We start from the raw sequence: 15,823 nt of genomic DNA, 5'->3' as shown, positions 1-15,823 counted from the left end.
AATGTAACACGCTTTGTTTCACGTCGATATCTCGATCCGCCACGGAGATACGAGGGTCGAAACGCGAGGGTTTAAAATGCACGGGCGCTGCGAACGATGAATGGCGGACGAAATTCTTCGAAACGCCGTGACCCAGTTCCCTCTTTCGGCGGCGGTGGTGGGGGTAATAAGCCGCTGACTCACGTCTGTCGCTGACCAGCGCACAGGTGCCGCGCGTGGGATAGGTCAGCGTCGGTGTTCGCGAGAGCGAGACAGCGATAGAGAACCGCTCGAAATTATGCCCGGCTTCCAACGACGATATCTCCGGAACGGAGAGTCGGATCAACGTGAAACAAAAACTGAAATAAAGAGAAAGATTTGCTGCCCACGACGGCGTGAACTATGACGATCCCGTATCACTGGATTCCGAGCTGCAAGCGATCGAATTTCGAGCTGTTTCAATAGAGAACGGCTCTGACGTGCGATTAAATTAGAAGAAATTTTCCCGGAAATGTACCATTCGGTCTTGTTTGAATTTCCATACAGCCAGTGCTCTGAAGGAATGCGGTTTGTATCAGCCAGAATTAAAATATTCGTTTCACCCCGGGATTTGGAAAAGTCTTTTGAGGAAAGAAGAAAATTATCTCTATCTCGAGGAGATAATTTCGGTAGTACTTATCCGTGCTGCCGTGAAACACGCCATGGAACATGAATGAGTATTTAGCGATTCGAAATGCAGCAAAAAGGAATTTTAAACGTAACGTTATACCTTCACAAATTAGTAAAAAAATATATACTAAAATTAGTAAAAAATATAAATAATTATATCCTATTAGAGAAAAGAGCAAAATATGCTAGCATTGCAAAGCCAGAAATAATGAAGCATATTTAAAGCACATACGTGAAGCACATTATTTGCAAAGATACACGTTACATAGTAATCATTTCATACGCAAACGTAACTTTAATCATCCATCTCGGGATCTTAATTTAACCGGTCTTCTTCTCGGTTGCAATTAAATCTGTTAATCAGGGAATCGCTGAACAAACTAATCTAAAATTTTCAATTGAAACGCTGCAAAGTCAATTGCAGAGAACGGAATTAACAATTGTCGACTGCTTACCCTTCTCTCCTTTCGTTCCAACTTTATAGAAGTACAAATCTCAGTCGCAATCTCTTTCTTGCGTTTGTTTTAATTTTTCCTGTCATCCGTCCTAGCGGATGGTCGTTTATCGAATTTCTCCGTATAACTGTACACGTGAGGAACGTTTCAGGCCAGGTGAAACTCGCTTTATCGTCGAATGGAGGATATGAAAGGAATGGAAGAGGTTCGTATAAAAATATGCTCTGTTTAATCTCACTCTTCGGTTACACCATTTTTATGTTACTAACACGATGACTGCAGGCTTGCAATCAGGTCGAAGGTATCCATTTCGAGCACTTCTCGTAAAGGTAAGCAACTGCACGTTACAGTAGAAAAGTGGATATAACACGGAGAGAACGTTCGATGGGAATATTAAAATATAAAAAAAATATGTAACCTTGTTCGACTTATTTTTCTCTTCGAAATGCAGGCAAATATTTGACAAATTTAATTATTAATGCTTTTCACTCGACGATCTTTACGCCACAGAAGGGTAGAAATTTTTGAAGACTTTCTGCTACAAAGCTGACGATATTTTTTAGAACAGAAAATAAAAATTCGTGTAATAATTAACACCTGGAATTATTTAATTTCAATACCTCGCACGCTATTACGTTATTTTGAATTTAATACATCAATTAATATCGATCTTCGAAATTTTATTGGGTAGTGACTGTAGATTGCCTCTCGAGTGCAAATTACTAATAGAAATCGATTCTAGAAAAATTTTATAACGTAAGAGAATTTTAAATTAATTTCATAGTTATACCTCTTACAGTAATGTGAACAATTTTTGCAAATGTCTCGGAATTTAAGGCCAAGCGGCAATTATTGTTCAGAATCTCGTCCTCTATAACATGTTCAAAAATCATAGAGATCGACCCACGCATTCTGTAGTTTTTAACAATTTTATGTGTTTTGCCAAGAAACTAGTAAAAGCACATTACTTTTTCAAGCTCCCAAATCTATAATCCTTATTGAGGCACAAATAAAGCTTTTTGTGAAAAAACCGGGAAAAAGGACACGTTTAGGACAAAGCCGCTAAATTGCATATTTACTTTTTAATAAATTCATAAATTTAAATAAATTTTAATTTTATTCAAATAAAATTCTTTAATAAATTTAAATAAATGTCAATTTTATTTAAATAAAATTCTTTAATAAATTTAAATAAATTTAATTTTAATTAAATACTCTAAATACACCCAAAATCCGATCCTACTGTGTTTGGTAAATAATTTCGTGTAGTTCTTTCTTTACTATTTTATGTACCTTTATGAAATACATTCTATTCAATGTTTAACATATTATCTTGTAGCTCTTGTTTTGCTCTATAAGAAGGTATTAACCTCTATTATTTTTCTTGTTTATAGAAAAAAATATACAATGCTTCAAATTGATAATAAATACATTTGTATCATCGCAAATGAGTTTCACTTGTTCAACCCTGTGGTAGTGGTTACATAAATTTTTAAGTATATATGTGTTGGGATGAGTGGAACAAGTATGCATGGGATTCCAATACGTAATGAATTCAGGTTATTATGATAAATGAGTATGCGTGTAATGATTGAGGTGTGTGCGAATTGTGTATGCAATGTAATGTATGAAGAAGAAAGAAAAGAGAGAGTAATTTCGGATACGTTAGTTGCAATTGAGTTATAATAGTGAGAAGTCCTGTGATAGAATAATTGTGAGAAATTAATTATATTTAAACGTTATATTTGTGTCTTATAATCTTTCTAATTAAATTAAGAATTGTTCCTGTTGTTATTGAATTTCATCCACCACTAACAAACCCCTCATTCGCATTCACACATATGAAATCAAAGCTCACAGTAATAAAACATAAAAGAAATACACTCACCATAGCGAGCATATTGGCCGCCGGAGGCTTGACCTGAGTGCGAAAATAGTTATGCGTGTCGACGATCTTCTTCTGGACCTTAATGTTGCTCGTTCTTATCAGGCTGATGGGCACGCTGTCGCCATGCAGCCTTGGCACTGAAAGCAAAGGCAAACGTTCCTCTCAACAACGTCTCGATAACCGATACTCCTTGTCAATAAAAATCCTCCTTCTCTCTTTTTCTCCCCGTCTCCCTCTCGCCCTCTTTTCACGCGTTGCTCCATTTCCCTCCCTTTCTCCTATGGAACAAGTGTCCGCTTTAAAGGGGAATATCGACAGCGCCGCCAACTCCAAACGGGGCAATAACGTTCTATTTTCATACCCTTTACCCTGTTTGCCGCTCCGCGATTCCACGTTTCGCGGATCGCTTTGTCCAAGGGGAACGGACGGAACGGGATCTGTACCATTTTTCTAAATGGTACCAACGGGAATGGTTCCTCGGGGACGTTTCTGTTGGTTATGGCTTGGGGGATTTCGAAAAGAACACGATCGTGACTTCTGGTGATACGTCGAATTTTTTGGAGGTAGAAGGGCTAGATTTCACTGTCGGATTAGAGGTGAAAGGATATCTGGAATTTTTCAAGACTTGGGAGTTAGGTCAATTTTACTGTGAAATAGCTAATAACCTGGGATGATAATATTTCGAATTTTCTATTGCTAAGAAGTGTCGATTTTATTATAAAATAATTGTAAATTTGGTGTGTTAATATCTCGAATTCTCCAAGTCTTGGAAGCATGAATTCTAGCATTGAGAAATAAAAAATGAGTTGCACTAATATTTCGAATTTTCGAAAGGGTGGAAAATATTAACTTTATTATTGAGCAATGAGAAATGCATTACAGAGATATTTTCAATTTTTGAAACAATAAGGGAGGTGAATTCGAAGCTTGATTTTTAACTGTCTACAAAAATCAGTGGATTAAAATAATTTAGATTTAAGGTACGTATAATTTGCAGAATATTCTTCATTTTCTTAATGCATAATTCAAAATACGAAGAATTGTATCTTTTGATTAATTATAAGTAGTACTAATTAAGTATACTTTATTTAATGAAACTTTTAGGAGTTTAATACATGAAAAATCGAATAATTTAATATATAGGAAGATTAAATTTAAAACTTTAAGCATAGCCTTCATAGAAGTTCAGTACTTAGTATCAAAATTATTGTAAATTATTATTATATTATTATAATGAATTATTAAATTTATTATTATATTATTATTATAATGAATTATTAAATTTATTATTATATTATTGTTATTATTATTATTTATTAAATTTGTTCATTATTATTTTATTATTATAATAAAAATTTTTTTTGTTGTTGTTGTTAATTATATTATAAATTACTGTTATTGTTATAATTATTGCTAATTGTTGTATTACAACTTCTCGCAAAGGAATATAAAATTAAGGAATGAAGTTCATAATGTAAATTTGCCTCGACATTTTAAACCAAACAATTTCCCACGACGAATTCTTCTTAAATAATTAATATTATTTCCTGGATCGACTTAAATACTTAAGAAAGCGCCTGGAGTTACTTCTTTAAAGATTTTCTCAAATGACCCGGGTAACCTATCGCACCTCAAAGCTGTTATATCCTTAATCCAATTGAAATCTTTACATTCGAGACTCGTGCTTTAAAAGTGGCCTTCGAATCAGTTCTTTTTATTCTTCCATAAAACGTGCATCAAAGAAACATAAGAAAAACGTAACCAACGTAAGTCCAAGCAGTAACTGAGCTCTTTCCACGTATCAAACGGTTTATGACCCCGTGCTTTCAACTTTTTATCGCGGCCAAGAATGGACAAAAGGAAAGCTTTCACTTCACTGCAGAAAAATTAAAGAACTGGCAAAAAATTATACGTCCGACCAGCGGAATTTCCCAATTCCACGATTTTAATCCCAAATTTAGCAGTGCCTTTTCAACAGAAAATAACAGATTTCTTTTCTCACTCAACAATTTTATAATACTTCCTTGCCATAAGTAATAAAATCTGAGTAATAAAATTATTTACTAAAAATTGCTTACTAATAAAATTACTTAGCTATCTAAATAGTAAAATAGTACGATTTTTAATTTTTATATTCCCTTATCTTTCAATTCACTATAGAAAAATTGAAGAACTCAAAAAAATTATACGTCCCACAAAAATTATACTCAAATAACAGATTTCTTTTCTCACTCAACAATTTTATAATACTTCCTTGCCATAAGGATTTCAACGCATTAAAGCATTTCCAATGCTATAACATTTACCTAAGTAATAAATTGTTACAATTTTTAATTTTTATACTCCCTCATCTAATTAATAATCTAACGACTGCAATCGACGAGCACAGGAGAGAATACAGTAAACTATTAGTATCGTCAATATAAAATATTTTTCACTGAATCACACATTGCATAATAAATAAAAATTAATAAATAAAATCTCGCAAATAACGGACGAAATATATCCCTTCTCGGAGTGTGATTTTTGCAGTTTGTCAGACAAGAAGCATGAAGTGACGACGGGTCGAAGAATAACGAGTTGCAACGCCTATTTAATGCCAAACCGAGCACTCGACGCGAACGCGTGTTAAGCCGAGATACGCCGCGGTTCCCGTGTAATTTTCTCCAATTACTCTGCGATAATAGAACCGGCGCCAAAACGCGTCTATTGTAAAAACCGGCCCTATATCACCGGATCTGAACGGCCGGCCGTATTTCACTTCCGTTGCCTGCAACGAGTTCGTAAAGCCGCGCGCGCAACGAGCTCGCCTTAATAGCCGATATAAGGCAGTGCTCGTAAAAAATATATCTCGATGGTTCCTTCGCTTGCACGGTTTTCGAACCGATTAGTCGCACGGCTCGAAATAACGCTACGAAAAATCGCGATGGGATGTTTCTTTTTATTCTCATCGGATTTAAAATTCTGAAGATATTTGAAACTCATATCCGAAATTTGGATTTATTTCGGATTTATCGCAGTGCTTGTTATTTTATGGTTTACGGCTTGCGTGTGCTGCTGGAACGATGGAATTTATGTAACACTCGGTTACGACCTCAGCTCGATACATGTATCGAGGTATGAAGTCGATACATGTATGGAGGAATCAAGTCGATACAAGTATCGAGTGGCCATCTTGCTCTGTTTGTTTATACTTTGGATCTATACTCGAAGTATAAACATTTTGGAACGGTTAATGTAGTGTTCGTACTATTGTGATATTTCGGATTTTCAGTCGATACATGTGTCGATTTAACACTAAATCGATTATGCTAATAGCTGTTGATTAATGAACAAAGTTTAAAGTGTTCAAAGGATTGGAAGAGTGAGAGAAGAATGTTTATGTTCAACATGGTGAACTGAAATTTTAGACAACTGTATGTGATCATTTTTTAAATATTAGGGGATAGAATAGAAAGTAGAGAATAAAGGAAAATGGAATATTAGAATTATAAATTGTAAAATTCATTTTATGTGGAATAAATTAATTAAAAAATTGGTAAATATTAAATGAAAGAAGTAAATTTTTGAAGAATTTGATTTATTATTCTACTATAATAATTGATTCTCGGGTGAATTTAAAATTCTCAAGAATTTTCATATTAATCCTACATTCGTGTCGTAAAATTGAAATTAAATTTTAAGGGGAGTATAAATTAAAAATAAGTTTGTAAAAATTGCACATACTGCAAATTGTACATGCTTCTTCATTACATTCCATGTAATTACGTCAGCTCACGTATCAGTAATTCAGGGCGGGTTCCATTCGATCACGGAGACAATTCTAATTCTTGGACTTTGAAACCCCCTCGTATTTTGCATACTATTTCGTGATAACACCTTTCGCGATCTCCATTACGAAGTTTCAACCATTTTCACGGAATTTCCATTCCCTACAAATTCAACGTCTAATTAAGGGCCCCTTTGAATGGAACATTTTCCTAACACCGGCTATCCTTTTGTCTAAGAACCTCCAGAGTAACTTTATCGACGAGTCCATTAACAGAGCAAACAAGGAACCCATTTTTCCTACCCTCTGCATGTCCCGAATTACAATTTTAATTAAAAAATTTTCCACGCGTCACATTGCTTAATCACGTCCCATCGGAACATTTCATTCTCGAGGAGGTGTGAAAACGGGAAAAATAGCGGGAAATTAGTTCTCGATGCAGACATTCTAACGAAATGTTAAATTAAAGGCCCTGAGTTAAATCATGAAACTGAAAACTTTATAAAAATCATTCTATATTATATTTTCAATAGCCTTTCCTAATTACAATTAAACGATATAACATATCAGATACAATTAATTTAAACAAAATAAATATTATCTCAATTCAAAATATAATTCCGAAGAATTCTTTCTTGTAATATTTAATTATAATTCACATGGAATAAAATTATTCCAAAAAATTTGTACTAGTTTAAAAAGATTTATAAATTTCTTTTAATAATATTTAAGTGCCCCAATATTAGATAAAAATATTTCAAACAAAATTTACCTCGATTCAAAATATTACTCCAAAGAATCCTTTCATTTAATATTTAATTATATTATGCTTCACGTCGAATAAAATTATGCCACAAAATTTGCACTAATTTAAAAAATTGTATTTCCGAAATATAATTTCGAACAAATTTCTTTTAATAATATTTAAATGCCCCAATATTAGATAAAATTATTTCAAGCAAAATTTACCTCTATTCAAAATATTATTCCAAAGAATCCTTTCAATTAATATTTAATTATATTATGCTTCACATCAAATAAAATTGTGCCAAAAAATTCGCACTAGCTTAAAAAGTTGCATTTCTAAATTATAATTTTGAATAAATTTATTTCAATGTTATTTAAATGCCCCAGTATTAGATAAAATTATATTTTCAAACAAAATTTACCTCAATTGAAAATATTATTCCAAAGAAACCTTTCTTGTAATATTTAATTACACTTCGCGTGGAATAAAATTATTAAATAAGAATTTGCACTGGCTTAAAACGTTGCATTTCCAAATTATAATTTGTGTAAATTTCTTTTAAAAATATTTAAATGCCCCATTATTTGATAAAATTATTTCAAACAAAATTTACCACGATTCAAAATATTATTCTAAAGAATCCTTTCTTACAATATTTAATTATACTTCAAAATTATTCCAAAAAAATTAGTACTAGCTTAAAAAGTTGCATTTCCGAAATATAATTTTGGATAAATTTCTTTTAATAATATTTAAATACCCCAATATTAGATAAAATTATTTCAAACAAAATATACCTCGATACAAAATATTATTTTAAAGAATCCTTTCATGTAATATTTAATTATATTTCACATGAAATAAAATTATTCCAAAAAAATTTGCATTCCTAAATTATAATTTTGAACAAATTTCTTTTAAAAATATTTAAACGCCCCATATTGGATAAAATTATTTTAATTAATTTCAACGACATCTTTCAATAATATTCCAAAAAGAAAAAACAAAAAATAACCCTAGTCAATAATTTTATTACTCATCCCTTTCTATCCATAATTCGCAGTCCAGAATTATCCAGAATTGAATAGAAACGGTTTCCAAGCCACGTTCACCCCGTCGTCGTGTCCCAAAGTTACGACTGGTAACAACCCTTACGTATTTCGCAGCGTAAGAACGTTCCTTTGATTAATGGCAACGAAAATTCGACCGGGTTCGAACGACACCAGCGATATTACTCACGTCGCAGTTCGCCAACTTCGTCCCATGGTAAATACGATCGCTGAGGAGTTTCTTTCCACGCGAGATTCACGACGACAGCTGCGTTTCAACATTTTCCAGATTTTCCCGACATCAGCAGCATTTTTCGACCGGCCCAACTTTCTCTCCGCTCCCGTTGCACAGAGAAATTTCTTTCAAATTGTGAGACCAGTTTTTCCCCGTTTTCCGTTAGGCTCTCTGCGAATGGAGAGCTTCGCGTGGAACTAACTGAGAATTTGTTGCGATTCGCGTAAATACGACATTTCGCAATTTTACAATTAAATTTAAGTTCGAACTGATTTGTATTATTAAAATAAATATAATAATTATTAAAAGTCGCCTTATTTTAATAAATTATTTCTCGATTCTTAATTGAAATTTTCTGGTAGGTTTCAATTATTTTAAATTAGAATTGATTTATGTATAAGTTGGGAATAAAATTATTAAAACAAATAAATTAATTATAACGTAGCATAATAATTATGAAAAAAGAATTAACAATTTAGAGTAATAAATAGTAGTAATAATAAATAATAGAATAATAATAGTAATAATAAATTTAGAATAATAAATAATAGTAATTTAGAATTCGCTTTATTTTAATAAATTATTTCTCGATTCTTAATTGAAATTTTCTGGTAGGTTTCAATTATTTTAAATTAGAATTGATTTATGTATAAGTTGGGAATAAAATTATTAAAACAAATAAATTAATTATAACGTAGCATAATAATTATGAAGAAGGAATTAACAATTTAGAATAATAAATAGTAGTAATAATAAATTTAGAATAATGAATAATAGTAATTTAGAAATCGCCTTATTTTGATAAATTAAAGCCGAGTTCTTAATTGGAATTTTCTGCGAGGTTTCTAATTGTTTGAAACATGAACGTCGTGGGAACATGCTGGAACTGGTTTTATGAAGATTTTATGGGGTGCAGAATTAATGAAGTTTTTTAATTTCTATTTTAGCACGTGCGGATTTATAATTTCTTTATTTCATTTTATTTTATTTTTCCTTATCACGAAATTATTGTGAAATAATTCATGATATTATATTTTGACATAAGTCACCGATACTTTAACCCTCTATGGACCGAATATATATTTTTCCTGACTACAAGAATTGTATGTAACATAAAATCAACAAACATCAACCAATAAATTCAGCAGTTTTGACAATTTTGTTATAACGAATTCATATTGAAAGTTTGAATTTACAACGTTTGTACTATTGTGCCAAGATTATGTGCAATAGATAGACAAGATAATTTTCCACGCCATCTTGTGGAAAATAGGTCAAAGAGAGCCATAGAGGACCTAACCTATCATGATCGAATAACCGGTAAACGAAAAAGAATTAGAATTTTTAAAAATGGACCTACAGGAGGTATTGTAAAAATAATTATAAATATATCGAAAGAAAAATCGCAAACTATAGTGATCAAACGATAACGCTGAATATTTAATAAAATACCCATACATTAGCATGTAACTTGAAAGTTACAGGGGCCCACAGAGGGTTAATTTTCAAATCCCAAATGACTCCCACAGAAGTTTCTGTAATAATAAAAACTACCCCAAAATCAAAATCGACACAAAATACAGGATATCTTAAGAAAACGTATACACACTGTGATCTAAAAATCGATCCAGGATCGATATTCACGCCCCAAGTCACCCTCGGAAATTAACCCGATCTCACCCCCGCGTGCCTCACCACGAATCTCCATCTTCGCCACGACATTAATCCACGATATCCCGCGAATGATCGCAAATTATCCGCGAATGAAGCCCCGTAGCAGATTCGACCAATCCGCATTGTCGCACGGCTAGACAACCACCCCCGTGGCGTAATCAACGACAGCTTGATCTCCTTGTAAATTACTCGCAACCCTAATTTATCGCGGTGACCCGCCAGCATCCGGGGATCAGATGTTTATCCACTCGCGTGTTCCGATAAAATCTCCGGACCCCTTAACAACCCCCTGACCCTAATTTAACATTCGGACCTAGTCGGAGGAGCGACGCGAACGTAGCTGGTCCTTTTTGCGCCTGTCTTTCCTCCCGCGAGAGGAAAAGAGAGCGAGAGAGGGAAAGGAGAAACGCTTGATCCAACTTACGGATAGAAACAAACTTCCAGGGACTTATTCATCGCCACGAGACATTTATCTTGTCGTGGATATTGGGATAGGATGCCGTGAGACAAATGTCGGAAATTTGAGGAGCATCCGGAAGGGGTGAAATTGCTAGGGATTGGTGAATTTGACAGATTCCTCGCGAATATTGGATACCTAATTATTTATTTATTCGATTACTTTATAGTTTTGATTGGTCAGTGTGATAGGGGGCAATGAACTGGTATTGGTGACTTGATGGAATTTTTTTAAATTGTTTCTTTGCAATAAGAATTCGGAAATTCTGGCAAAAAGATTTCCGAATTTTTGTTTGAATTTATTGATTTATTGAATTTTTTTATTTTTAGAATTGAGTGGAATGTAATAAATTTCTTCTGAATATTGGATACGTAATTATTTATTTATTCGATTACTTTATAGTTTTGATCTGTCAGTGTGATAGGGGGCAACGAACTGGTATTGGTGACTTGATGGAATTTTTTTAAACTGTTTCTTTGCAATAAGAATTCGGAAATTCTGGCAAAAAGATTTCCGAATTTTTGTTTGAATTTATTGATTTATTGAATTTTTTTATTTTTAGAATTGAGTGGAATGTAATAAATTTCTTCTGAATATTGGATACGTAATTATTTATTTATTCGCTTACTTTATAGTTTTGATTTCTCAATGTGACAGAAAGAGATGAATTTGTTTGGATGACTCGATAGAATTTTTCTTTTCGTATGGATTTTTTAAAAATTGTCTTTGGCAATAAGAATTCCGAAATTTTATTTGAATTTATCCATTTATTGCATTTTTTTAATTATTAAGATTGTTTGAGTGGAAATTGAGAGATTTTTCATACATATTGGATACGTAATTATTTATTTATTCGCTTACTTTTTAATTTGGATTTCTCAGTGTGATAGGACGGAATGAATTCGTTTAGGTGACTCGATGGAATTTTTCTCTTTGTGTAAATTTAACAAAATTTTTTTTTGTAATAAGAATTCCGAAATTTTATTTGAATTTATCCATTTATTGCATTCTTTTTATTATTAGGACCGTTTGAGTGGAATTTGTGAGATTTTTCGTAAATGTTGGATACGTAATTATTTATTTATTCGCTTACTTTTTAATTTTGATTTCTCAGTATGATAGGAAGGAACGAACTCGTTTAGGTGACTCGGTGGAATTTGTCTCTTTGTGTGAATTTTTTTATTGTAATTTCTATACAGTAGAAATTTCAATGTTTCATTTCAATTTATTCACTTATTGCTTTCTCTATTATTGAGAATGTCTGACGATGAGTGAATTATATTTACGAAATTTTTCATGAATTTTAAATTATCTCCCCGAGTTGCCGTTAGAAGTTAAACTAATTGCCTTTGTTTTATTGAATAGCTTTCGTGCTGCAATTTTCTGTTCGACAAATAACAAGATGGGACGTGTTTTAACAGGCATAGAATTCGCGTAGCTTTCACGAATTTTTGTTCTTTCTCTGCTAGATGAAAATTTCTATATGGGGTAACGAAGAATTTATGTACCCTTTTCATAAATGAAATATCAAAATTGCGAAACGATCTCGCCGAAAGGAATATTTTAAAAAATAAATTTACATAGTCACACTTATGAAAACACGTGAAACTTCTTTAAAATACGACGCGAGCGCATTTATACTGCAAAACTGTTTCACATCGAAGAACGAAAACATACGAGACTGCGATACGAGAGGGAAAATAAAATATTAAAAACTGCTTAAAAATTTTTTTAAAGACCAAAATTCTCTTTCACCTACGTCCTTTTAAAAATTATCAATAAATAAGCATTCCAGACATAATAAATTACCACTATCCTTTCATCGATACCTCTGTCAATTTTTCCAAAAAAAAAGAAAAAAAAACAAAGGAAAAAGAAAAGAAAAATATATGTATATATAATTTCTCTTTCATTTACAACTTTCCCTAAATCACCAGCAAACATTTCCTACAAAGATAAATCATTGCAACTTGTAGATATGTATGAGTGGAAGATTTAGAATATGTGGTACCGTGCAATTGTTATAGGTTAGTGCCAATATATTGTGAGTAGAGTCAATTTATTATGAAAAACGTGAAAGTGAACAGTGACGAGACAATAATAGTGTAGGATAGCGGAGACTGGTTTAGAGACACGAAAAATTGACAGAACAACAAGAACAGAATAACACGAACACAAAACTCGTAAAACCAATTTAACTTAGGAAAAGAACACCAAGATAACGCAACGAAAACGCACAGAAACGCACTTTAATTTAACCCTCTTTCCAACACCGAGCGACTCATGCTCGTGCAGGTCACAATTAACCCTTTGCACTCGACGACTTTTTCGTTACAGAAAAATAGTAATTCGAAGACTCTCTGCCATAAGGTGGACGATATTTTTGAAACGGTAAATAAGAAATCGTACGCAAATTAAGACGTAGAATTATTTTTCTTCGACATCCCACGCATCGTTGGGTAATTTTAAATTTGATGCATTAATTAACATCGATCTTTAGAATCTGATTAAATGGCGACTGAGAGTCGCCTCTCGAGTGCGAAGGGTTAATTTCTAAGGACTATGTTTTGGTCGTCGAGGGCCCTGCTTTTATGCTTTTCTTAACCTACGTTTCACCTCCCCGTAGGGACCACGCAACTTAATTTTGCTAGCCAAAATAACTTTTCCATTTGCTTCTAGAAAATATCGATCGGTTTATAATTTGTTTCTGTTGGCAATGGCCAATTCGCGATTTCTTTTACAAAATATCCTATAATAGTATTGAGAGAAATTTCACCACACGTATCTAATTACTGTAATCTTTTTGTCACGTGTGTATATTATAATTTGTAATAAATATATTACAAATTATAAAGTAAGAGAAAGTAAGGGAAATGTAATACTTTTCCGCTATTTGTCAGAAAATTCGCAATATTTCTCATCTTTCTGGAAACTCGTTTCCCCATATAAATTTGACTGGCAGATTACGGAATTCTTCAAGTAACTGTATACGCGGAACTGCTCTTCTACACACGGCTTTCAAAGGTATTGTTTATACCGACTTTACTTCGCGTGCTTTTGCCGTGGTCCCGAAATTAGGGACAATGAAGTTTCGAATTGCCGTAACAGGTGTGCATAATGAATGTCGGTGCAACCTTCGAGAAATTCCGTCCACCTATCGTGTCAGGGAAGCTCGTGAAAAAGATACCACCTATCTTCCGGTTTTCATTAAACCACTCGCGTGCTCGTTTGTAACTCGAATTTTTAATAATAATAATAAATGGCCGTATGCCATAACGAGGCAATTCAGAATCCGTAGTACCAGAAAATATGGATATTAAGTACAATAATTTTATTAAATAGCTCACACGTGTATTTAGTACTCGAGTCTCTAAATAAAATTATATAAAATGAATAGGTATATTCACAACTATAATAAATGTACGTAAAATTTAATTTTCGCGAATGCATATAAAATTATTCGCGCGAAAAATTAATCTCAAAAAGATTTGTGTGGTAAACATAATAATTTCTATTTGGGAGTGTGCTTTATTATATTTGAATCTTTAAATGAACGTGGGTATAGTAAATGAATATACAATTTGCTATTATTGTCAAAAATTTTAGTAAAGGAAAATAAGAATGATCCACGAAATTGATAATATTGATATTATCACCAATAACAATTAAACATAATAATTTATTATGAAGATACAATTTGCTGTTACTATTAAAAATTTTAGTAAAGGAAAATAAAAATGATCCACGAAATTGATAATATTGATATTATTACTAATAATAATTAAATATAGTAATTTCTATTTGGGAGTGTGTCTTATTATATTTGAACCTTTAAATGAACGTGGCTATAGTAAATGAAAATACAATTTACTATTACTGTCAAAAATTTTAGTAAAAGAAAATAAGAATGATCTACGAAATTGATAATATTGATATTATTACTAATAATAATTAAATATAGTAATTTCTATTTGAGAGTGTGCTTTATTATATTTGAATCTTTAAATGAACGTGGATATTGTAAATGAATATACAATTTGCTATTATTGTCAAAAATTTTAGTAAAGGAAAATAAGAATGATCCACGAAATTGATAATATTGATATTATTATTAATAATAATATTCTAAAATTTAGTTTGGAAGAGTCGTTTCCTTACACGGCTGTTACGCGATAATTCTCCTTAATTGAAATCAATTAGGGATCTTAATTGAGTCTAGTAGGTGTAAATTGAACGTGTAATTACAGAACGCGTTCCAGTTACACTAAAGCCATCGAAGAATCCGAAAGTAGGACGAATAAATTTCACCCACAACTCACGATGATTAGACACAGGACCTTCCCTTTCCTCGATTCTTCCGAAAGAAGTAGCAACTCCTCAAAATTCTAATACCCAATTCATTCTAAATTAAAAAGAAGAAAAGCTAATTCCTAAATTAAAAAAGGAAAAAGTGTCCATCCCTAAATTGACAGAAAAAAATAGAAATTCATTCTCAAATTAAAAAACAAGAAATATTTATCCTCCAATCTAAACGAAAGTCATCCCTAAATTGAAACAAGGATATCTGTCCACAAATTTGAAAAAGAAAAAATATTCATTCCCTCAATTTAAAAACAAATTCAATCCAAAATTAAAACAAAGGGAATATCAATCCCTAAATTTAAAAAGAGAATAAAAATTCATGCTCAAATTACAAAGAAAGACAAATATTTACTACTTGATCAAAAAAAAAATTCATCCCTAAATTAAAACAAAGATATTTGTCCCCAAATTTGAAAAAAGGAAAAATATTCATCCTTTTAATTTAAAAACAAATTCTATTTCAAATTAATAAAAAAAAAATAAAATAAAAATTCATGCTCATATTACAATGAAAGACAATATTTACTCCTGGATTAAA

The 15,823-nt window shown here is 32.0% G+C and overlaps 1 protein-coding gene across 1 annotated transcript in view; it reads right to left on the bottom strand.

The window, feature by feature from the left end:
* The window catches only part of LOC108552767 (cysteine-rich secretory protein 2), a 59,173-nt gene that overhangs the window by 42,683 nt on the left and 667 nt on the right, over positions 1 to 15,823 (bottom strand). The window contains exon 2 of the mRNA XM_017907426.1: positions 2,992 to 3,128. Coding sequence (XP_017762915.1) covers positions 2,992 to 3,128 — 137 coding nt within the window. The remainder of the gene's footprint in view (positions 1 to 2,991; positions 3,129 to 15,823) is intronic.

Source organism: Eufriesea mexicana, unplaced genomic scaffold (genome assembly GCF_001483705.2).
Source record: "Eufriesea mexicana isolate 0111107269 unplaced genomic scaffold, ASM148370v2 scaffold8034, whole genome shotgun sequence".
In the NCBI taxonomy this organism is placed as follows: Eukaryota; Metazoa; Arthropoda; class Insecta; order Hymenoptera; family Apidae; genus Eufriesea; species Eufriesea mexicana.
The sequence above is the reverse complement of the archived record's forward strand: the minus strand, read 5'-3'. Positions and strand labels throughout refer to the sequence as shown.